The following is a 25,348-nucleotide window of genomic DNA, read 5'->3' as shown; positions in this document are numbered from 1 at the left end:
AGTTTATTAAGCTGAACAGAGCAATACTTGGAGGATGGCTACTATTACAGCACAAGGAAGTAACAGATGCTAATACACATCTACAGTTTTCCAGAAGGACTTTGGCTAGGCATACTGCTAATGTATGTGTATACCTGTGTATGTGTCTGTGGATGTTAATTCAAAATACTAAGGGAACATATCTTCAGAAAAATACTCTACTCCAAAATAAGATAAAAACAATAACATTAAACTACAAAAGAGGGCTGGTGCAGTGGCTCATGCCTGTAATCCCAGCACTTTGGGAGGCTGAGGTGGGCAGATCACAAGGTCAGGAGTTCAAGACCATCCTGGCTAACATGGTGAAACCTCATCTCTACTAAAAATACAAAAATTAGCTGGACATGTGGCGCATGCGTGTAATCCCAGCTACTTGGAAGGCTGAAGCAGGAGAATTTCTTGAACTGGGACCCAGGAGGCAGAGGTTGCAGTGAGCCGAGATCACGCCATTGCACTCCAGCCTGGGTAATAAGAGACAAACTCCGTCTCAAAAAAAAAAAAAAAGCTCTAAAGCTGTGCTGTCCACTAGGGCAGCCACAGGCCACATGTGAGTATTGAGCGCTTGAAGTGGTTAGTCCAAAGTGAGATGTGGTGTAAGAATAAAAAGTGCTAGGTTTTGATATTATCCAACAAATATAAAACACATTATTAATTTTTATATTAAGTATATATTTTTATTTTTAACACATGAAATTATAATATTTCAAACATATTAGATAAATTGGGTTAAATAAACTATAATATTAAAATTATTTTCGCCTGGTATTTTTTTTTTTCAATTTTTAATCTGGCTGCTAAGAAGTTTATAGTTACATATGGCCAGGTGTCGTGGCTCACGCCTGTAATCTCAACACTTTGGGAGGCCAAGGCAGGCAGATCACAAAGTCAGGAGTTTGAGATGAGCCTGGCCAAGATGGTGAAATCTCGTCCCTACTAAAAATACAAAAATTAGCCAAGTGTGGTGGCACGCGCCTGGAGTCACTGCTACTCAGGAGGCTGAGGCAGAATTGCTTGAACCCAGGATGCGGAGGTTGCAGTGAGCCAAGATTGCACCACTGCTCTGCACTCTCACCTGGGCAGCAGAGCAAGGCTCCATCTCAAAAAAAAAAAAAAAAAAGAAAGTTTATAGTTACATATATGACTCACACTGTCTCTTATTAATTGGTGCTGCTCTGGGTTTTTAAAATCCAGATAAGAAAATGGGAAATTAAAGCTATACAAAATAACCTATACAAAGTGCCAAGAGATGAAAAAGAGAAGCTACAAACTGACAAGCACCTGTAATACACTTAGCAGTCTGTGAGAGAGAGGGAAGGTCTTGGTTGATACCAAGGAAGAATGATTCTAATACTGATGGAAAAATGAAACATGGCAAGGAGTGTGGAGCTACAGCGTTTCTGTGGGGAGTGATACTATTTAACTTTAGACCAACTGACTTGTACATGGAATACACAAGTGGACACAGGTAGGCATAGTTTTGACCTTGACTCTCAGGAGAAAATTCAGACCACTGATGAAATCTGTGGGTTCTTTGAGTAGACGTGATGGTTGAAGTCATAAGATTGGCTTATCAGAAGGTGTGAGAGGAAGAAGACAAAATATCTGACTTGTGGAGGAAGAACATTTAGAGGGAAGAGGCGAAGACTTTGGAGAAGACATCATGGGGTGAGAAGAAGCTGATCAGTGTCATGTCATCGAAGCCAAGGGAGAGGAAGATGAGGGTGGCTCATTCATTTTTTTCTCCATGTTTTCATTTATATTAGTTCAATTTCATGCAGTAACATTTGTTAAATACCTACTTTATGTCAGGTATTGTGAGGATTTCTGGAGATACAGCAATAAATCTATGGTGTAGAAAATAGTATGGCGAAAGGTGAGACAAACAAGGATGGCTGTGGAAATGGAAAGAAAAATCTAGGGATCACTGAGCTTTGCATAAATGACAACTGGTAACCTAAGCTACTGGCATCACACCACCACCACAAGAATCTAAACTAAGCAGACAGGATTGGAGGATTACTAAATAAGGTACATAATGAAGGTAACCAAATATTTATTTATTTATTTATATTTGAGACAGTGTCTTCCTCTGTCACCCAGGCTGGTGTGCAGTGATACGATCTCTGTTCACTGCAACCTCTACCTCCTGGGTTCAATCGATGCCTCAGCCTCCCAAGTAGCTAGGATTACAAGTGTGGACCACCACGCCCGATGATTTTTGTATTTTTAGTAAAGATGGGGTTTCACCATGTTGGCAAGGCTGGTTTCAAACTCCTGACCTCAAGCGATCCACCTGCCTCAGCCTCTCAATGTGCTGGGATTACAGGCCTGAGCCATTTTACCTGGCTACCAAATATTCAATTACATGTATTTTTGACAAATAGATATAGCTAAAGCAGAGTTTCTCAACCTCAGCACCACTGACATCTGGACTAAATGATGTGTGGGGGGCTTTCCATGCATTGAAGGATGTTTAGCAGCATCCAGGACCTCTACCCCAATCCACTCCCTCCCCAGTTGTGACAATCAAAATCCAGATACTGCCAAATGTCCTCGGGAAAATAGCAAAATTACTCTTTTTTTTTTCTGAGATGAAATTTCACTCTTGTTTCCCAAGCTGGAGTGCAATGGCATGATCTAGGCTCACTGTAACCTCCACCTCCCAGGTTCAAGCGATTCTTCTGCCTCAGCCTCCTGAGTAGCTGGGATGACAGGCATGTGCCACCGTGCCTGGCTAATTTTGTATTTTTAGCAGAGACGGGGTTTTACCGTATTAGTAAGACTGTTCTCAAACTCCTGATGTCAGGTGATCCGCCCACCTTGACCTCCCAAAGTGCTGGGATTACAGGTGTGAGCCACCACGCCTGGCCCAATATTACTCTTGATTGACAACCAGTGACCTAAAGTAACAATTCAGAGATGAAATAAAACTACTACCTATGGTGAAGGGAATTTGTTAAAGTCAAGCTTGCAGATGTTTCCTTCAGCTCTTGGTAGCATAATACAACAGACTTTTGTTTATTGTTCACATAAGGATCAGTTGGTGGTGTTGAGCTGGAAAGGAGGATGTGCTCATTTGGAAGCTCAGCCTCCTTCCATCTTGTGACTCTTCCATCTTCCATATATGGCATTTAAGATATCCCTGGGTGGCAGCATCACCTGGGCCAAAGGAAGAGAGAGCATAGGATTACACAGGTGGTTTTTATACACCAGCTCTGAAAGAGAATATACCACTTCTCTCCATATCCCATTAGCCAAAACAGAGTCACATCTCCACAGTAAAGATGGTGGAGAAATTCTGTTCAACTGTGAGTCCAGGAGGATGGGAAATATGTTTCATGAGCAATTAGCCAGTCAACTACCAATAAGCCAAAAGCTACCTTGAACCTCAAATGTAATTTGGTCTTTGATTCTCAAAGGTGAATGTCTACATGAGTCAAATTAATCAAATTGTTAGACAAATGTCCATGTATCTTTTTTTTTTTTTTTGAGACGGAGTCTCTCTGTCACCCAGGCTGGAGTGCAATGGCGCAATCTCAGCTCACTGCAACCTCCGCCTCCCAGGTTCAAACAATTCTCCTGCCTCAGTCTCCTGAGTAGCTGGGATTACGGGCACATGCCACTGCGCCCAGCTAATTTTTGTATTTTTAGTAGAGATGAGGTCTCAACATCTTGGCCAGGCTGGTCTTGAACTCCCGACCTTGTGATCCACCCGCCTCAGCCTCCCAAAGTACTGGGATTATAGGCGTGAGCCATTGCATCCGGCCAATGTCCATGTATCTTAATGCCATGTACAGGCATGGTTGTTTTAGAGTCAGTAATATTGAGTCTGAGTTGCAAAAGAAAAGCAACAAAGCAAATAATTCTATACTAAAGGATACACAGTCATGATGCAAATTACTTTATAAGCAATTGGGGGAAATGAGCAATACCTGTCTTCAGAAAGACGCAGAATAGAAGGATGAAGTATTAAGGCTGAAATCACAGGACTGGTTCAGAGCTTGAACTCATAGCCAGAATCACCACAGGAAATGATGTGGCCACCTTCCTGGATGTGGATGTGGGTAAAGTTACTTTATATCTATAATGCTGTATTTGAAACACATAAAAGATAGATCATCCAGAAAACAAAATAGACCACTAAAATAATCACATAATTAAAATCGTCTAAAATATGTGAAGACTTGATAACTTATTAAATCTATGATTTATTTAAAAAATAGAATTACAATCAGTTTGCATTAAACAGCATTAGTGCATCACACTTGGCCACCTTGTTTTTGTTATTCTTTCCACATTCTAACATTTGTCATCATTTAACGTATAAGCGAGGCAGTATTTATATTACCTAAATTACAAGACTACTTTCTGAACACCCCAAGCAGTTAGGGACACGCACAGGACACTGGAGGACAAAATGTAATGCAATGTCCACCCCAGTTGGCACATGTTGTGGTGGGGATTCTCTCAGTGTGTTCATAGTCTTGACATCCAGATACATATATATGTTGGATCTTGTAGTTTTCTTTAGAGACTGTATTACGGATGTGATTTGTTGTCTATACTATCTGCAAAAGATAGCCCATAATGTAGTTAAAATACAAAATTATTCATGGGGAGGCTTGGACTAGGTCATAAACAGTACCAAATTCCTTCTATTAGATTTGGAGGCAGCCTGCTATGGTAAGTGGCAGCTGGGTCTCATAATAACAAACTCATAACTTTGCTGGATGCACTAAAAAGACAGCAAATAAAAGACATCTGGGACCAAGTATGTGCCATGAAGTTTGGTTCTATTTCATTCAGTTTCCTTCCTCTTTTCTTCTACCTGAATATAATTACCTTAACTCCCATCTGTTTCTATGGTATTCTCAAGTGCAAATAAAATTATCTTTTGGAAAATAAAATAAGGAGTTGTGGTACCTGAGCCAGCTCTAGAATCAAGGGATCTAGGACAAATCACTTAGCATATGACCCTCTCACAGTAAACCAGTCTGCTCAGGAAAAAAAATCAAGTTAAAATAAATATTCAGAACAGCCATGATGAGAAATAAACATAAATGATGAGCATGTAGCTGAATAGTTTTTCCACAAGTGTGAAGAGAGAAGAGATTTTGCTTCTGTACAAATTTTAGCAGCAACAGTGAAACATTTTTCTTCTTATGGCCTGTCCATCTGAGTCACTGCACTGTCCCAACAAAGTAAGTCCTAAAATGAGGGGAGGCCAGTGTGGGACAGAGAGCCTAGGTGATCACCAAAGACACCTGCTCCTCTCTCAAAGGGTAGCGTTGCTGATCCCTATGTATTCCAGCACCCTTGCTATTAAGAGTAGTCACATGGACAGGGCATGGTGGCTCATGCCTGTAAACCCAGCACTTTGAGAGGCCAAGGCAGGCGCATCACTTGAGGTCAGGAGTATGAGACGAGCCAGTCCAACATGGTGAAATCCCGTCTCTACTAAAAATACAAAAATCAGCTGGGCATGGTGGTGCGTACCTGTAATCCCAGCTACTCAGGAGGCTGAGGCAGGAGAATCGCTTGAACCAGGGAGAATGAGGTTGCAGTGAGCAGAGATCGTGCCATCGTACTCTAGCCTGGGTGACAGAGCAAGATTTTATCTCAAAGAAAAAAAAAATTAGCTGGGTGTGGTGGTGCAGCCTGTAATCCCCAGCTACTCAGGAGACCAGGAGGCCTCTTTAACCTGGGGGACGCCACTACACTCCAGCCTGGGTGACAGAGTGAGACTCCTTCCCAGAAAAAATAAATAAAAATAAGAGTAGTCTCGTGATTCATACTGGCCAATGAGTGTGAGTGAAAGTAATGTGCATGACTTTAGGCCGAGGTGATGAGCGATCCAATGGAAGCTCTCCCTGTCCTTTTCTGTGGCATCCTTGGAGGGATATGAAGAGGGAAGCACCACAAGATGAAAGGAGCATAAATCTCTGAGTCACTGCTTGGAAAAATGTTTTCCAGTAGAGTTCTCCAACAAAGAATATCCACCTTGAATGTGGCCTGAGTGAGAAATCAATTTTTATTGTGTTCTCTCAGATATATTGGTACTGTTTGTCTGAGCATTAGACTCATCTTATTAATACACAGCATAATTTGCCAGATTGGGGTTGGTCTGAAGAAAGCTGGCAAGTGGATGATATCAACTATAAATATTTACAGGAGATTAGAGAAGGATTGATCGTTGTGGTCTGTCCGGATCAATGAAGGTTTGCTAGGGAAGAGAGGAAAGCTGGGTCCTGAGAATGTATTAGAGAAGAGGGAGAGGAAAAGAAACCCAGGCAGGAGCATGGGGATAGCAATGCGTAATTTAAGACATAAATAGACCAGTTTAACTTGGAGGTAAATTTGAAAAGGGATTTTGAGAGGCTAGGAACCCTTCGCAGAGAAAGTGGGGTTTTGAGTCCCATACTAAGAACCTATCTTATCATTGAGTGGGACTCACTGAAGATGTTTGCATAGTGCAATGGCAACGTGAAAGATGATTTTAGGAAAAAGTGAAGAGACAGAAAAGAAAACCCCAGCCAGTTAAGGTGCAGGAGGGGAGAAGGGCGGCAGGTAGTGAATGATGGGAAGTGCGAACTTCCTGCTCTCCTCGGGCCTGTCTTTCCCTCTCCCACGAGTTTCTTGTATTCAGGCTGTTTGTGCTCCTCAAAGTGTGGCAGCAGTCTCATTGTCTACCCAAAAGCCATTTTCCCCTTCTTATTTGCCGGCAAATATTCCAACTTGGTGGCAGCAATGTGTCCTGTTCTGGAGATGAACTGGTGTTATTCAAGTCAGTCACTTCTATTACATTTCTCTCAGCAGAATGTGGTTGAAACTGCAGAAGGAACTCGTGATCAAGGCCTGGACAAGGCCATATCGGGAAGCCTGCCGAAGGCTTCTGCAAAACTTTTTCTTCACTGATAAAAGAAGATAACCGCTTAAGAGAAAATCTACTCTTTCTTCTTGCTTTTCAATGTTATTGTGATAGTTGAAGCTGTGGCAGTCAGCTTGAGTCCACACAGTAGAGAAGGTGGAATGAAAAGAAAGGCAGAGTTTAGTTTCTTGACAGCACCACTGAGTGCCATGTTGATAGTCTCTACCTCCAGACTTTCTTTCTTTTTTTTGTTTTTGAGACAGGGTCTCACTCTGTTGCCCAGGCCGGAGTGCAGTGGTGTAATCACAGCTCACTGCAGCTTGGCCTTCCAGGCCCAACTGACTCTCCTGCCTCAGCCTCCTGAGTAGCTGGGACTACAGGCATGCACCATCACACCCAGCTAATTTTTGTATTTTTTTATAGAGACAGGGTCTAACTATGCCGCCCAGCCTGGTCTCAAACTCCAGGGCTCAAGCAATCTGCTTGCCTCAGCCTCCCAAAGAATTGGGATTACAGGCGTGAGGCACCGCACTTGGCCCCAGACTTCTTATGATGAGAGATAATTAGATGTTTTTATAGATTAAGCCATAATTAACTAAGTTTTCTGTTATTTGGAACTAAAAGAATCCCTGACTATTCCAAAATAAATTCCTTCTCGAAGGTATTAATATCTGAAGTTTTCATATGCTCCAATCCATGATGGGCTGTAGCTGGTGATTTCACACATGGAGATATATCTGAATCCTGAGTAAAGAGATTTAAGCAGTAAAGCTAAGACCCTTACAATATGTGAACATAAATATCTTAAGCCCAGATACAAATGATAAACCAAGAATAAGAGTCATGCGAAAATCCTTTAAAAGCTGAATGGAAAGTGAGATATCAAAGGAAAGTATCTAAAATACAGAAGTCAAATAATTCACCAGACTAGCCGTCATCGATAACAGTAGAAATAAATGAGGCAAAGCATTCAGAAGATAGAAGGAAATTACTGTATCCACAAGAAATAGTGTTATGTAACATCATTGACCTTAAAACAGCATCTATAATTAAAGCTTCAGAATCAGAGTTGAGTATAAAATTTTCCCAGACACAAATTTAATAAAAGATTCAAATAAAATCAGTGGGAGTCATGTTGCTTATACAGAACTACATATAGCCTGTTAACTGAATGAATAATTTATTAACACTAACAAACATTCTGCCATGAAGACAACTGGAAAATAAACATACAAACATCTTTGAGACCTTGAGCAAACTATGTCCCAAAGAACAAAAATCAACTTCTCAAGTGTATCTCTGGAAAATCAGAAGTGAATGAAAAAAGAGAGTGTGTTCTTCTTTTTTTAAATTTTTTAAATTATTTTATTTTATTTTATTTTTTTTAAAGACGGGGTTTCACCATATTGGTCAGGCTGGTCTCGAACTCCTGACCTCAGGTGATCCGCCTGCCTCAGCCTCCCAAAGTGCTGGGATTACAGGCGTGAGCCACCGCGCCCGGCAAAATAAAGTGTGTTCTTATTCAGAAAGCTAATATTTTATCTCACTGTGATCCTCTCTCTAAGTGAAAAAAACTATTCTGTCCTGAGACTATGTTTTAACTTGTGTTTTTATTTAGTGCTTTTCCAGCATTTGAAATGTCTGGCACATTGTGGTTTTCAATAAATGTTTTTTGAGTGACTACCTAAAATCTGCTGTGTTCTCTTTCTGTGGCTGCTGTAACAAAATACTACAAATTTGTGTTAAAATAACAGAAATTTATTCTTTCACATTTTTGGAGACCAGAAGTCCAAAATGAATATTATTGGGCCAAAATCAAGGACAGCGGGGTCGTCTTAATCCAGAAGCTGCAGGGGAGAATCTGTTGCTTGCCTCTTCTGGTGACTTCCAGCATTCCTTGGCTTGTGGCTTCATCACTCCTATCTTAAAGACCACCACCTTCAACAGCACCTTCAAATCTCTCTCTGCTCTGTCTTCACATCACCTCTGTCTGTGTGTAAAATCTCTCTGCCTCCCTTTTATAATGACACATGGGATTGTATATTTAGGACCTACCCTAATAGTCCAGGATAATCTCTTATCTAAAGATCCTAAACTTAATCATATCTGCAAAGACACTTAAAAAAAAAACTATATTATGTAACATGCACAAGTTCCAGCAATTATCATATGGATATCTTTCAGCGGGGTGGGGGGGTGCATTTTTTTTAGCTTAAGACAAAAGCATTCTAAAAAAGTCATAAACTGAAAATGGAAGAGATGCTAAATAAAGAGAACAGCAACAAGAGAAATAATGTTTCTATTACCCACACGGATGACTTTGATCATCTTAATGCAGTTAAAGTCTTTACTTCCAAGAAAAACAAAAATTGAAGACAACTTTATTTGCTTAAAATTAATGTGGCAATAAAGAAAATTCAAACCAAACAGCTAGCTCTAATAAATAAAAATTGTAAAATTGCAGGCCTTTCCTCTGACATTAATAATTAATATTACCTAAGGTAAAGAAATGGGTCTGTTAGAATTTTTGTGAAGAACATAATCCAAAATAATCATTGCTAGTATAATTCACTCGGACTCTTTATGGAGTAAAAGAACATCAGATGAAATAGTTTCCCTATACCAACATTATTTTTGCAGACTTCTGCAGATAGAAGAGAAGAAAATATTGCCAAAAATTCTGATACCACAAAGGCTGGAAGGAAATGTTGAGTAAATTAAACATTTCAGGAAGTTTTAAAACTCTTAAAAATACAGATCTATTATTTAGTGCATTGAAAAAATATATATAAAGATAATTTCAAAATTCTTAGAACAACAGAAATCTAGACTACATTATCACTATTATTTTTTCTCCTGCTGTTTTTATATCCAACCACTTTCTCCCAATGCATTATCACACATTAGGGAACTCAAAACAAAAGCAGTTAAAAATTACAGGAATCATAAATAATTTAGTTTCATTTTGTTTGCTTTTCTAAATATTTTCAAAATCTCTACATGCTGAGAACAAGGCAGGGCTTTACATATATGCCTTTAAGAATATTAAGAATATTCACTATTATTCTTTTAATGCTTACATTTAAAAGTTTATTCTAACCTTCTTTTTTTTTTTTAAGACGGGGTTTCACTATGTTGGTCAGGCTAGTCTTGAACTCCCGACCTCAGGTGATCCGCCCGCCTTGGCCTCCAAAGTGCTTGGATAACAGGCATGAGCCACCACGCCTGGCCTATTCTAACATTCTTTAATAAATATTTCTTGAAAAGTAAATATTTATTTAGTCAACAAATATTTGCTGAGTTATTGAATGAATGAATGAATGAATGAATGGTGGCTGAGAAACACTTTTCCCTGGGTGGGTGGGCAGTGAGGTGAACTTACTCTGTACTTTGTCTAGAGTGATCCAAATGGCTAACAGGAGCATAATTGTTGCTTATGAACTGACATCTGCTGGCATTCAGGGATTAGTGGTAAGAGACATGAGCAGCAGTCTGGGTATCCCAGAAAACTGCAGAGAATTCTCAAATCAACCTGTAAACAACAAGAAATGGAAAAGATAGAAACTTCCTGTTTAACTGATTTTTATTTTTTATCTTTTTTTAAAAAATTTTTTCAAGGCAGTCTTGATCTGTTATCCAGGCTGGAGTGTAGTGGTGTGATCTCAGTTCACTGCAACCTCTGCCTCCCAGGCTCAAGTGATTCTCGTGCCTCAGCCTCCCAAGTAGCTGGATTACAGTTGTGTGCCATCACTCCCAGTTAATTTTTATATTTTTAGTAGAGATGGGGTTTCACCATGTAGACCAGGCTGGTTTTGAACTCCTGGCCTCAAATAATCCACCTGCCTTGGCCTCCCAAACTGCTGGGATTACAAGTGTGAGCCACTGCGCCCAGCCTGATATATTTTTTTCTTTTTTATTTTTTTTTGAGACGGAGTTTCGCTCTTGTTACCCAGGCTGGAGTGCAATGGTGCGATCTCGGCTCACCGCAACCTCCGCCTCCTGGGTTCAGGCAATTCTCCTGCCTCAGCCTCCTGAGTAGCTGGGATTACAGGCACGCGCCACCATGCCCAGCTAATTTTTTGTATTTTTAGTAGAGAAGGGGTTTCACCATGTTGACCAGGATGGTCTTGATCTTGTGACCTCGTGATCCACCCACCTCGGCCTCCCAAAGTGCTGGGATTACAGGCGTGAGCCACCGCGCCGGGCCTTGTGATTTTTATTTTTTATTAAATTATATTTGGATGTGTTTTAGAGGTTTATTTTTCTTCTCATCTATTTTGAAAATCCTCCTTATTTTACCTCTCCCTTTCCTTTGCCTCTTGCCTCTTTCTTCTTCTTTTTCTCATTTTTCCACCATCTCCCTATTGTGCCAGGAATTGGACAAATTCATCATTTTCCCACCAACAAAAATTAGATGTGGCGCACTGAACATTTTGTCTTAAAACTCCTCCTGACATCTGCGTCAGTTTTCAGCTCTTGGAAAAAGTTAATCCAGTTCACTTAGTCTTAAAACCAATTGAAACTTTTAAAACAGTTGTTGAGGCCAAATAAAAAATGACAAATAGGGCACAGGCATTGGAAATACAGGCAAATTTACCAGCATCACAAAGAACATTGCCAACATGGATTTAGACCTCACAGTTAGCCAAGTTAGTTACAATGACCCTCTCCTTTTTTTTTTTTTTTTTTTTTTTGGTGCCATGACTCAGATGACTCTCATCTTTTTAAACTCTCACAACTCTCACTAAACCTTTAAAATTTGGAAATGTCTGAATTGACCAAGGTTATTTACAGAATTTACGTGCTTAATAACAGTGGCCCTGTTGCAAGATGGAAAGAAACTGGTTCAGGTCCTCCTTGTTCCCTGTATATATAGCCCAATTTGCAGATTCTATTTCCTCCATTGTGAATCTAGCTTGCCCCCCCCAATTTTTTTTTTTTTTTTTGAGAGGCAGTCTTGCTTTGTTGCCCAGGCTGGAGTGCAATGGCACGAACTTGGCTCACTGCAACCTCCACCTCTTGGTTCAAGCTGGATTCTCCCACCCCAGCCTCCTGAGTAGCTGGGATTACAGGCATCTACTATCATGGCTGGCTAATTTTTGTATTTTTGTAGAAACAGGGTTTCACCATGTTGACCAGGCTAGTCTTGAACTCCTGACTCCCAAACCATAGTGTTCAGCTCAGATCACTGATTGGAGTAAAGAGCCAGCCAAATAATCACACTGTATTGTTTGTTGGCAACATTTCCTGGGATGCTCCTAGTGCCCAGGTGAACCAGCAGCACCTGCTATGCTTTGGATATGGCTTGTTTGTTCCCAGGGAAACTCACATTGAAATTGGATCCCCAGTGGTAGTGTTGGAAGGTGGGGCCTAATGGGAGGTGTTTAGGTCATGACGGCTCTTTACCGTCATGGGTGACTTCGTGCCCTTCTGCATTCTACGACAGTAAATGAATTCTTGCTCTGGCAAGACTGGGTTAGTTCTTGTGAGAATGAATTAGCTCCCGTGAGTGGGCTGTCATAAAGCCAGGATGCACCTTGGGTTTTGCCACCTTCCACATGTCCGCTTCCCCTTTGACCTTCCCTAATGTTGTGATGGTGTGAAAGCCCTCACCAGAAGCCAAGCAGACGCTGGGGCCGTGCTTCTTGTACTTCCTTGCCTACAGAAATGTAAGCTAAGTAATCCTCTTTTCTCTATAAATTACCCAGTCTCAGATACTTTGTTATAGCAACACAAAACAGACTAAGACAGCATCCCATATACACAGAAGGCCCAGTACCTCAGTGGGATGTGTAATTCTTGGTACCTAACAGAAAAGCTTTAAACTCAAACTCTAAGTGAAAAAGAGAGGCGCATATTTGGCCCTCGATGTTACAGTGGGTCATCAGTCTACCTGCTATGTGAAGGGATTTGCCAAGAATTTCCTCACCTACTGAAGATCAGATGTGATTTCCAGGTCCTCACCCCCAGGGAATGTCTTTCCAGTCTTTCCTGGAATCTGAACTGAGTTTCTCTCAACATTCCTGACACAGTATGTCTATTAACCCTTCCCATTCCGGATTATTGGTTTTCCTCCCTCTCCTTGTTCATTTATTTGTTCATTTGTTTATTCACTAAGCAATACATAAACATTTATTGAGTGTTAAATAGGGAAGAGATAACTAATGGATGTTAAATAGGGAACAGATACTGGAATTTTAGTACTCAAAGTAGATGATAATCTGTGTGCCAAAAGGGATACGATTGTGATATAGAACCTACAGTAAACTGTAGGTGAGTGTAGTGAAAGAACACTTTCACTCCACTGGCTTGGACCTAATAAGTGGAAATTGACCAGCAGTAGCCTTTTGAAATTACTTATATCCAAAGTAGATTCATTCAACATAACATTACCCAATATCAACTATTTAATCTAGAAGAGTGCCTGTGATGGTGCACATGCTTGCTCTTCTGCCTCTGCCCCTCTGGCAGTATTAGGTAACCCTAATATCCTGATCCTCACAATATTTGGTGCCATTCATTGGATGCAGTAAGCTCACACACTTAATAAGATACTGTGGCTAAAACTGAGCTGTGGACTCAAAACTTATACATACACACACACACCACACACACACCACACACACACACACACACACACTATTGTTCGTAGGGTGCCAGACTCCGTTTATTGGGCGCCAGATGTTGAGAACCAGCCCAACCCCGTCCGTGGTTGCCCTTAGTCCTGGCAGTGATGAGGTATTGAGAAAAGGAAATAAAGATAGAGACACAAGAGTATAAGTTACAGCATAGGTTCAGGGGACCAATGCAAGCATGGAAAATGCACTAGCCCCGAGCTTTGGGCTCCAAACACTTTTATTATGTGCACAATCTCATTGATCTTATGGGCATGGAGAGGGCGGGTAAAGGAGTAGGTAAGATAGTCAGGTGGAGAGCACATGAGATCCTTCTAAGACATGCTAAACTAGTGTTCTGAGCATTTAACAGCACTTGAGATCCTTCTAAGACATGCTAAACTAGTACTCTGAGTTTACCACCGATTGTTATCAGGGTGCAGCTGCATCAGAAATATAGCGGATGAGGAACCACCCTGTCTGACCACACCCAATGAATCAAGGGGCTTTTATCTCTCGAGCATTGAGGACATAGAGCAATTAAAATCACTCCATATTCTGAGAACCTAGGCAGAGCCTGAGGTGTTCCGTGATCTCTGCCCTGCAAGGCTTTTCTCCTCCTTGCCAGCTCCTATCTGCAAAGACCCCCCCGGATCCTGTGAGCAGAGGTCGCCTCCCTTCTCCGAGATCTTTGCATAAGCCCTCTTTACGAGACCCTCCTGCAGTCTCCATGTTGAGAAGGCATTCGTGGGACCATAGTAGTATTGCCTGCTCTGCAACCAACCCTCGGTGTTCCCCGGTGTCGCTGCACTCTCGGATGGTCTTTACCTTAGGCCTCCTGTTGCAATTTGATTTCTAATTAACTGCACCAATAACATAGTTTAGTTTGGTGTATAAACTTCAATGTACTCTGAGCCAAACAAGCTTATAATTATTTAGCTAGAATTAACATAGGTCTCCCCCTGGCCATCTTGACCCACAACACACCATATGTGCACTTATTTTATTTCTTCTGGTAAAAAAATTGCATTTAAATAGTATATTCTTTGTGGTAGAATTTCAGGCAGAGTCGTAGAGATATTTTATAGCAGGTGGCCATTTTCAATCTTCCTTAAGTATACCCAACCCAAAGGTCTGTTATCTTCTCTGTACACAAGATCTGGTGACAAGATTGTTATCTTGCTAGATAAGGCTAAGTTTAAGAAATTTCATATATGTTTGCCACAAGGTCAAGTTTAAGAGATTTCATGTATGTTTGCCACATTTAAGATTTAAGATAACTTTATGTACATTCTTCCAAACACTTTTTGCTTTTCCTTTCATTATGTTGAGGTACATTTGAACCACATTTTGCCTTTCATTTCTAAGAAACATATCAAAATATTTGACCCATCAAACATTTATTGAAATGTCAGATGATCTTTTCAAAAAAAGGGAGGTTTTAAGGGCTAAGATTCAGGAAGTTAATGTGCTGAACTTAAACATATGATCTCAAGAAATTTAGGATTGCTTCAGAATGTAAAATTCATAAATTTAGAAAAACATATTCCTCTTCCTTTAATTCTTTTTTTGTTACTACTATTTTATGAGAAAACAACAGAAATGTTACAGAGTAAAATGGACCTGTTTGTTTGTTTCATTTGTAATTTAGAACAGTGTAAAACAACATTTCTCAGAGTGTGCTCTGTGGAACATAAGGCCCTCAAAAGTTACCTCACCAGAAAAAGCTCTCTTGTCAACTAAACAGGGAAAGTACTCCATCGTGTTTCCTCTCTGGGAGGCTCATGATATATGTCACCATCTGGAGGCTCTGCAAGAACAGAGAGTAGTAAAAGAAGATTTTTCACTTTAACCCAGCATTGTTTACTTGGCAAGTATATCTATTAATATTCATGGATGGCATTTGGGAAAATACTAAGTTTTTCATGGTTACTTTACCCTTGAATATTTATCCTCTTCAGAGCATGGAAGTAGTGGAATGTAGTAGTTAGATACATGGACTTTACTTTTCTTAAAATTTATTTATTTATTTATTTATTGAGACGGAGTCTCGCTCTGTCACTCAGGCTGGAGTGCAGTGACACAATCTCTGCTCACCGCAACCTCCGCTTCCCAGGTTCGAGTGATTCTCTTGCCTCAGTCTCCTGAGTAGCTGAGACTACAGACGTGCGCCACTATACCCAGCTAATTTTTGTATTTTTAGTAGAGATGAGGTTTCACCATGCTGGTCAGGCTGGTCTCAAACTCCCGAACTCAGGTGATCCACCCACCCTGGCCTCCCAAAGTGTTTAGATTACAGGAGTGAGCCACTGCACGTGGCCAGATATATGGACTTCAGACTCAGACCACCTGAACTCAAACCTCAGTTCTGCTATTTGCCAGCTGCCTGACTTTCAGCAGCAACTTAACCTCTCTAAATGTCAGTCCATAGATAAGCTGCGCATAAATATGAAGTTCTTGGCAATTTTTCTTCCTGAACTTGTCATTCAGAAACAAAACGATAGATTTGCATGGATGATGGATTTCCCCACAGGTCAATTTTCACTTCTGGAATCTACTTAAAATGTACTCTACCACATCAAAGTCTAAGGAAGGCAATCTCACTTGGAGGCACACAGGGCAAACAGGGCGTCTTCCTTGTCCCTGTGTCCTTTCAGACTTCTCCCCCTCTTGCTCTCTCTCTCTGTCTCTCTGTCTCTCTCTCTCTCTCTCTTCTTAAGCTTTCCAGCTCCACTACTGCTTTGTCTAATTTCTTTGGGTTCCCCTTCTCTCATCCAGCACCAGCTGAACGGATTTAGGGGTTACCTGGCTATGCTTTCCTAATCCAATTCGACAAATACTTACTGAGTACCTAGGTGGTCCTTGAATCACCCTGAGTACCCAGGTGGTCCTTGAATCACCCTGAGTACCCAATCCCAGGATATGACTTCTCCGAAGGACAGAATTTGAATGTTTACATAATATGAGCGGGGGGCGGGGATTAAAAGAAAACGTTTAGCTTCTTTGGCAAGCTGTCTGATAAAACAGCTGAATTCAAGAAGCCCTTTAGTTAGGAGGGAGAGATTGTGAACACAACAGGAAGAAGCCACAGACTGAGTGGCAAAGGTTGAGATTCTCTATCGTAAGCACACCTCACCCAAACGCTTCCTCCCCTGAAAGCTGCTGACGGAGCTTTGGCAGGGGCTCACCTCCCGTTGGCTGATAAGCGAAGCCCTGTTTTATATTTAACTCGCTGCAGTGCAGGAGGGGTAGGGGTGGAGATGCGTCGTTTATAAGGGGAGCTGTGACCGTCTTCTCTCCAGTCCTCTTCCTCCCACTCGGCTCCTCTTACGGAGTCCTCGTTCCACCCCCCTTGTTTCCGCATTCATCCTGAGTGGCTGGTGGGAACGTGAAAAGGGAGAGCAAAAGACGCAAGAAGCCGGAGAGAGGTGTGGGGAAAGCGAAAACAGGCTGCCAAATCAGGGGATTCCTTCCAATTTAAAAAGGAAGTCTGCTGACGTTAGTTCGTTAAATTTAACATCTTTTTATGTGTCACACTTGACTTCGGAAGCAAACATGAACTTTGCGGAGGGAGAGGGCTCTAAGAGATACTGCATTCGAACGAAACATGTGGCCATTCTCTGTGCGGTGGTGGTGGGTGTAGGATTAATAGTGGGACTTGCCGTGGGCTTGACCAGATCGTGTGGCTCCAGCACGGACGGCGGGGCGGGCACTGCGCCGGCTCCTTCCCACCAGCCTTCTTCCACGGCCAGCCCCTCGGGGCCTCCTGCCCAGGACCAGGGCATCTGCCCGGCCAGTGAGGATGAGAGCGGACAGTGGAAAAACTTCCGGCTGCCGGACTTCATCAACCCTGTCCACTACGACCTGCACGTGAAGCCCCTGCTGGAGCAGGACACCTACACGGGCACCGTGAGCATCTCCATCAACCTGAGCGCGCCCACCCGGCACCTGTGGCTGCACCTCCGGGAGACCAGGATCACCCAGCTCCCCGTGCTGAAGAGGCCCTCGGGGGACCAGGTGCAAGTCCGGAGGTGTTTCGAGTACAAACCGCAGGAGTATGTGGTGCTCGAGGCAGAGGAAGAGCTTACCCCCAGCGGTGGAGATGGCCTCTATCTCCTGACCATGGAGTTCGCCGGCTGGCTGAACGGCTCCCTCGTGGGGTTTTACAGAACCACCTACACGGAGAACGGACAAGTCAAGTAAATACTAATTTTTGCTTTACCTCCCTTAAGCTCACATATCTGCTTTCCGTTTCTTTTCCTTCCTTTTTCACTCTCCGCTTTTAATAATTTTGTTGGTCTGATCTTGACTGGTCCTTGGTTTCAATTCTGGTTGTCCATTTGGGAAGCCAAAATTGTTGCCCTGTTGTATTTCCAAACCCTGTCATAGAACTTGAAAGTAGTGAACCAGCTTCGTGGAGTCAAAAGTCACTGTAAGTCTTTTATTCCATCAGGAGAGATCATAATATACTGCACCCTATCTCGAAGATTTCCATAAATTATCTCGGGTTTTAAAACTGCCTTTGGTAAATTTCACTAGTGATATTCCTAGGCTATGTAGCAGTATTTTCAAGCTGAACTTTTAAAGAGATATTACACCAAATTTGAGTGAAAAATCAGTAAATTTCAGTTATTATTTTGTTCAATTTCTTTTTGGTCCAATGTCTCTTTTTTGGAGAAGAGAGACATTGAAACACTACATATGGTCCTCAGAATTGTCTTTGTGTCTTCATCTAGAAAGGAAGGCAGGATGCTGTCTTTTTTGTCTCCTATGGCCGGAACCACATTTTACACATAGACTTTCAGGAAATACTCATTGAGTCCACACACCAGTGGCAGCACATACATACATTTTGGGGCTTGTTGCTCATCATGCAATAGGCAATCATAATGCCAAGCCTTCTGCAACATAAACGATATATTAAGTAATTAAATACATATGAATGTTTGTTCTCCCCTTAGCCCTCCAAGCAGAGATGTTTACATGTTACCTATATCTATGTCTACCTATTTAGATAGATAGATATTAATTCTACTCATCCACCTATCTATCTAGGCTTTGTATTGATCAGTGGCTACTACCAGAGCTATGCTAAAGGCATAACTCTCTCACTGAACTCCAAAAACCTTCCTTCACACTGTGAATGTAGCCCTTGCCTCAGGGAGGAAGGCTGCACTACACCTTGTGTTGTCTCTGGACTGCTTCCACCTTTGCTGACTTAGATTCTGAAGAGGTAAATGATTAAGAAAGCTTCGTCATAGTTTAGAGATGTGAGTCTTGGGCCAGTCCACCCACAAATATCCCTTTTGTCTGTTGTTTTAAGCATCTTACAGAGCAAGCAAATTTTTTGGTCAAAATTCTTTCTATTGTTTGTCAGACAGACCCATGGACTAAAACAAAATATTTAAATATTGCTGTATTCCTGTGTGGTACACTGATAAATTGAGTAGGAGTGGTAGTTTGAAGGAAATATCTGGAGGGGTCATGCTTATATTAATCCTGTATCTTAATTTTGCTAGCAATAAAACACTCTTCCATTTACATATTTTTCTGTTCATAAAAATTAAATAATTGGAAACATAAAAATTAAAAGAATCTGTAAACAATTTCACTGCCCAGTGGTAATCCCTGTTTGCATATTAATGTATATTCTAATGTTTTTCAGGCAATCAAACCTTTAATTGCTTTGTGTCTGCCTATCTATCTACAGACTTTTCTACTTAATATGTCTTGAGAAGTTCCCCTTATTCTTACATGTCTTCAAGAATCTGTTTTTTGTTTTTTATTGAGACAGGGTCTTGCTATGTTGCCCAGGCTGGTCTTGAACTCCTGGGCTCCTCCTGCCTCCACTTTCCAAAGTGCTGAGATTATAGGCATGAGGCACTGAACACAACCAAGAATCTGATTTTAAAGATGTGAAATATCTTTACATTTTTAAATTTATGTGCAATTTAAAAAAATAAATTCTATTGCTGAGCATTTGAGTTCTTCTAGTATTTTATCATTATAAACAAATCACCAAAGAACATAGTTAGAAATCTCTCTTTGTGCGTATGTCTCTTTATTTCCTTAGGTTAGGATATAGTCCTAAAAACAGAACTGCTGGGTCAAAGTGTACAAATATACTACGATACTGTAATAGTCATTTTGTTTATTGACTACGTAAATAATATACATTTATTTTATTTATTTTTTTTTGAATTTTTTTCATTTTTTTTCTTTTTTTAAAGATGGGGTTTCACCATGATGGCCAGGCTGGTTTTGAACTCCTGACCTCAGGTGATCCACCCACCTCAGCCTCCCAAAGTGCTAGGATTACAGGTGTGAGCCACAGCGCCTGGCTAATAATATACATTTATTGAAGAAAACTCAGAAAAGAGAGAAAATCATAAGAAAAAGTAAAAATTCATCCATAAATTCATTACCCAAGTATAGCTATTGTTAACATTTAGGCAGAGATTCTTCTAGTACTTTTTTGGACAGAGGTAGCTGTGGCATAATGATACATAGTATTGTGTAACATGCTTTTTCAATGTAGCATCAATGCTTTAATATGTCATTTGGTGTTCTTCCACAAATGATTTGATGGATACTTGGTAGGCCATTGTATGACTACAATGTCGTCGATTCACTTTTCCATTAAATGTGGGTATTTAAGTTGCTCCTATTTTTTCACCCATAAGGATCTAGAAGAAGGCACATATTTACGCTGACTATCCTTGTAAATAACTATGTATGAACATTTTCTAATACTTCTTTAAGAAAATTCCTAGAATATGGACCAACTACCTGTCTATAAATGCATGTATGTCTGTGTATGTGTACATGCATATACACACATAACATATATGCATGAACATGTGTATGCGTGTGTGTATCTCCAAAAAATATGTTCCAAACTCCATTTCCACCAACAATGTATGAAAGTGCCTATTTCTTTGAGCCTTACTAAAAATACAATGATTTTTTTTAAAGTGATTTTGCCAGTGGTAGAGGGAAGAGCAATATTCTGAAGAATATCCACCTTAAAGAGATTCTAAAAATTCATTTAAGTGAAAGCGAGTCAAGCCTTTTTAAATATTATTGCTAAAAGTTTAAAACTGCTTCTTAGGTTATAAAGGCAAGAGAATCTATCTGAGTACAACCATCAAAATATTTATAAAATAAGTGAAATAAAATTTTATACCTAGTAGGAAAGCCAAAAATATGGAACTATGTAGTTTCCATTAGCAAATTTCTATTATGTACTTTATAAGTCTAAAAAAGCATTATATACACAAATACTCCCTCTCACTCTTTGAGTTATTTTACTATACCAGTTAATTTTACCATAAAATATATACCAGAGAGGTGCCCTTCTGAAGCTTGGTTGACTTGAATTTTGACTGGAGAATATATATGAGATGGCAGCCAGATCAGTGAGGAAGGCTGATGCTCAGTTCGGTTCTCACTGAGGACTGGTGTTCCCAAGTTTGTGTGCTTGGTTGAGAGCAGTTGAAGCTCTCACATTACACAGGATGCTGCCAGTTCTGTACTGCACACACATGGTTTTGGAACAGATCTGGCGTCAGCTCAATAACCTCATTTAGGCTAAATGGAATACTTTTTGTTTTCCTTGTCTGAAATATTTCAAGCATATGAGAAAAGTGTATCCTGCTTTTTTTTTTCAAGCCTATGAGTAACATTTTGGCAATGTAGCCTCTAGGAGGCTCCATATAAGGGCTGCCAGAAGGAGTTCACTGGGGGCAGCACTGTTCTTTCATACTACAGAGTGAGCTTCATCATATGTGAAGTCTGTCTCATTTTAAACGTCATCATAGTAATACATTTGAAGTATGGAGTCAAAATTACATTTTCTGACCTTAACATAAAATGTAACTCCAAGACTGAGTATTAGCAGTTAGGGATATTAATGTGACAGCCACAATGCAGACTAAACAGGATTGCACTGAGTAGTCACCAAAGTTACTTAATGTCTGCAAATGCCATCAGGACTTTGAGCTTCACAACCTTCACAGCTACCCAAGATGCTTTCTGTCAAGATTGAGACATGAGGAAACAGAGGGGAACCAATCTGGAATCCCACGCTGTCTTGCTGGGGACAGAGTTGTAGCGGGGCTTGAGGGAGAAAGTTTGAGAAATGTGGAGTCACTTTTCCTGTATTGATCTACCTCTTCCTACTCTCTGGTCTATCCTTTAGGGTCTGAGGAAAATCACTTGGAAGGATTGGAACCTTTGGAATATTTCTCTGACCACACCCTCCTCCTTCCCATTTTCTCACCGTGTTACCTAGGATTTTCAGCTGTTTCCTTCCCCAAAGACTTTCCTTCTACTCAAACTCGAAAGTATGTTTTCTTCTCTCTAAGATTTGGCTTTTCCTTGCCAGCATTTGAATTATGCTTACTTAGCATTTCCCAAAGTATGTGCTGTAGAATTCTAGTTGCATGGGGTCTTAGTTATGCAACTAGATTGCTTGAACCTTTGCCTCCCGGGTTCAAGCAATTCTCCCCAGAGGAATAGCAGGGGAGAGATTCTGTGGTTAAATCAGTTTGTGCAATAATACTAAATACAAAGTGATCTGTTTTGTATTTTTTTTTAATTATGGAACTTTTCAGAGACTTTTTTTTAAAAAAAGAGATGGGGTCTCCAGGCGCAGTGGCGCATGCCTGTAGTCCCAGCTACTTGGGAGGCTAAGGTAGGAGGATCGCTTGAGCCCAGGAGTTTTGGGCTGTAGTACCTCTATGCCCATCGGGTGTCTGCACTAAGTTCGGCATCAATGTGGTGACCTCCTGGGAGCGGGGGACCACCGGGTTGCCTAAGGAGGGGTGAACCTGCTCAAGTCAGAAACGGAGCAGCTCAAAACTCCCGTGCTGATCAGTAGTGGGATCACGCCTGTGAATAGCCACTGCACTCCAGCCTGGGCAACATAGCGAGACCCTGTCTCTAAAAAAAAAAAAAAAAAAAAAAAGAGATGGGGTCCAGGTTGGGGTAGAACTCCTGGCTCAAACTCATAAGTTCATGAGTTCAAGTGATCCTCCCACCTCAGCTTTCTGAGTAGCTGGGATTTATAGGGTTTTCAGAAGTTTTTATATGATAATGTCCATTACGTAGTTTCCCAATTATCTGTGACTGTGGATTCTTCTGTGGAGTTCTGAAGAGTAGGGATATATGTCTCTTGTTTACTGTTTGGCACACAGTAAATGGAATATACAGAAATATTTTCACATAAATATGGAATATATGGAAATATTTTCACATAAGCTCTCACATGACTAGTATCTTCTGACAAATGCTGGGACACACTGCATCACCACAGCTCTTTTCCCAGAAACGAGCCTAACTTCCACCAATAACATCTCTGCATTCCCACTTCGGGTGAAAACTTGCCCTTGGTTTCTTTTCTCCCCACCTTGTGGAAGGGAAGGGTTTATATGTATACATATATTTGTACTTAGGAATGCAATCTTCATAGTTTCAAGGCAGAGAAACAGTGGAATTGACAGGAAGTACAACTGGAATTTTAAGGAGATCATTTCTAATTTGAGCTTTTAAGGTGTTCTTCATAGCACGAGTAGAATTTAAGCTTAATTTTGATGTTATGGTGGGATTTCAGCAACAGAGACAAGTGAGAAAGTAAACGCAGGCAAAAAGGAAAGGCACTGACTCAGAAAAGCATAGCGGGGACAAGAAAATTAGTTTGTAAGGGAAGTTTATACGAAGAGGCTAGCTAGATATCACTGAGAAAAACCCATATGGAGGAAAAGGAAAAATAGCCATGATAGGCATTATGAAGGAGAAATTACCCGGAGACTTTTTGGATATGGATGGTGAAAGGACGAGTTAATTCAACTATGCATTTGGGTATATGAAAGATATTGCAGCAATCCAGGAAAGTGAAGGTAAGGATCAGATAGGAAACGTGATTTCAGGATAGAGAAGAGAGGGCACAATGGAGAAAACGGTTTGGAGATAAAGTAGTCAAGATTTGCAGATGGATTGACTGTGAGGAAGGGTGAGTCAAAGTTATGGGTCTAGGAGGCCCCAGCTAGCCTTCACATCAATTGATATTGGAAGTAGATGGGAAGTAGCCAGTTTGGAAGGGAAGGCCATAGGTTCAGTGTCAGATGTGTTGGATGGCTTGTCAGATATCTAGGAAGAGATGACTGGTAGGCACTTGAATAAGTAAGTCTGAAGCACAAGGTTAGAGCTTGTAATAAAGATTTTAGAGTTGAGTGGAAACATCGGTGAGATGATTGTCATTATGTGTGTGTGTGATCATCATTGTGTTTGTGTGTAATGTATTTTTTTGTTTGTTTTTTGAGACAGAGTCTCCTTCTGTCACCCAGGCTGGAGTGCAGTGGTGTGATCTCAGCTGACTGCAACCTTTGTCTCCCAGGTTCAAGCAATTCTCCTGCCTCAGCCTCCCGAATAGCTGAGATTACAGGTGCTCACCACCACGCCCAGCTAATTTTTGTATTTTTAAGAGACAAGTTTTTACCATGTTGGCCAGGCTGGTCTTCACCTTGTGATTCACCAACCTCAGCCTCCCAAAGTGCTGAGATTACAGGTTTGAGCCACTGTGCCCAGCCGCATGTAATGTATTCTTACGTGCTTGGATGTGTATGTATGCTCAAGCGCATGTAGTTTTGATCTTGAAATTGTTGTATGTCAGCTTGTTAATTATATTCTTAGATTGGTATGCTGAGCTATTATTCCATTGTCAATAAAAATGTCAATAAAGAATAGATTTTCGGTCGGGCAAAGTGCCTCATGCCTGTAATCCCAGAAGTTTGAGAGACTGAGGCGGGTGAACAACCTGAGTTCAGGAGTTCGAGAACAGCCTTGCCAACATGGCGGAACCCTGTCTCTACTAAAAATACAAAAATTAGCCAGGTGTGGTGGCAGGCAGCTGTAATCTTAGCTACTTGGGGGGCTGAGGCAGGAAAATCGCTTGAGCCCGGGAGGCGGAAGTTGCAGTAAGTCGAGATCATGCCACTGCACTCCAGCCTGGGTGACAGAGTGAGACTCCATCTCAAAATATATACATATATATATATACATTTCTTTTTGGTCTTATTTACTTGTTGCAGGAGGCGAAGTGTAAATTTCTGTAAATTTCTTTTATTTTGGAAGCAAAAAAAAAAAAAGCAAAAAGAAATTTATTCAAACCACCATAAAAATACATAGAGGTCTGCTGTGACTGACCTCGACTCTATTAAAAAAAAGATACATAGAGGTCTGAACAATCTAGAGGAGTTGTCTTGCACTGATCAGCTTCCCTACATAATTCTGGAACCCTTTATTTAGTCTATATAGACTCCTACCAATTGTGACTACCTCTCCTGAATCAGAAGCATTTAATGATTTCATCCAAAACTTGCTGTTTGTTTTGCTGGTTCAACTTATAAAATTGACCAACACAGCTTGAGAGTCTTCACTGAAAACAGCATACCAGATGATTTATGAGATAATTAGGTACATATTTTGGCTTTTGCTTTTAGAGTTGATTCAGAGTGATCCAAGCCCTAAGTTGCGTCATCGCCCCTTCTCCCACAGTTTTCTCTAAAGTCACCTTGATCTGATCCACTCAGAGATCCTAGAGAAATGCTCTTCCCTTTTGGAAATCACTAAATTGCATAAATTATCATTTTATTGTTCTAGGTCTAGTAAGTGACCTATTAATGTGACATAGGGAGGCCTTTGTGGGAAAGTAGTTTACTCCAACACATTTGCCTGGCGTAATAATTATTCAGGACATACCACAAGGCACTCCTGAACATATTGTGCTATTAGTCAGCCTTTTTTCTTAATTTGCAACACAAGTCAT

The 25,348-nt window shown here is 40.8% G+C and overlaps 1 protein-coding gene across 1 annotated transcript in view; it reads left to right on the top strand.

The window, feature by feature from the left end:
• The first annotated feature begins 16,755 nt into the window (after positions 1-16,755).
• ENPEP (glutamyl aminopeptidase) overlaps positions 16,756-25,348 on the top strand; it is an 89,214-nt gene continuing 80,621 nt past the window's right edge. Inside the window, exon 1 of the mRNA XM_012436557.3 lies at positions 16,756-17,720. Coding sequence (XP_012291980.2) covers positions 17,077-17,720 — 644 coding nt within the window. The 5' untranslated portion in view covers positions 16,756-17,076. The remainder of the gene's footprint in view (positions 17,721-25,348) is intronic.

The sequence above is a fragment of the Aotus nancymaae genome, unplaced genomic scaffold, assembly GCF_030222135.1.
Source record: "Aotus nancymaae isolate 86718 unplaced genomic scaffold, 86718_ANA_hifiasm-v0.15.2.pri h1tg000033l, whole genome shotgun sequence".
NCBI classification, from domain to species: domain Eukaryota; kingdom Metazoa; phylum Chordata; class Mammalia; order Primates; family Aotidae; genus Aotus; species Aotus nancymaae.
The sequence above is the reverse complement of the archived record's forward strand: the minus strand, read 5'-3'. Positions and strand labels throughout refer to the sequence as shown.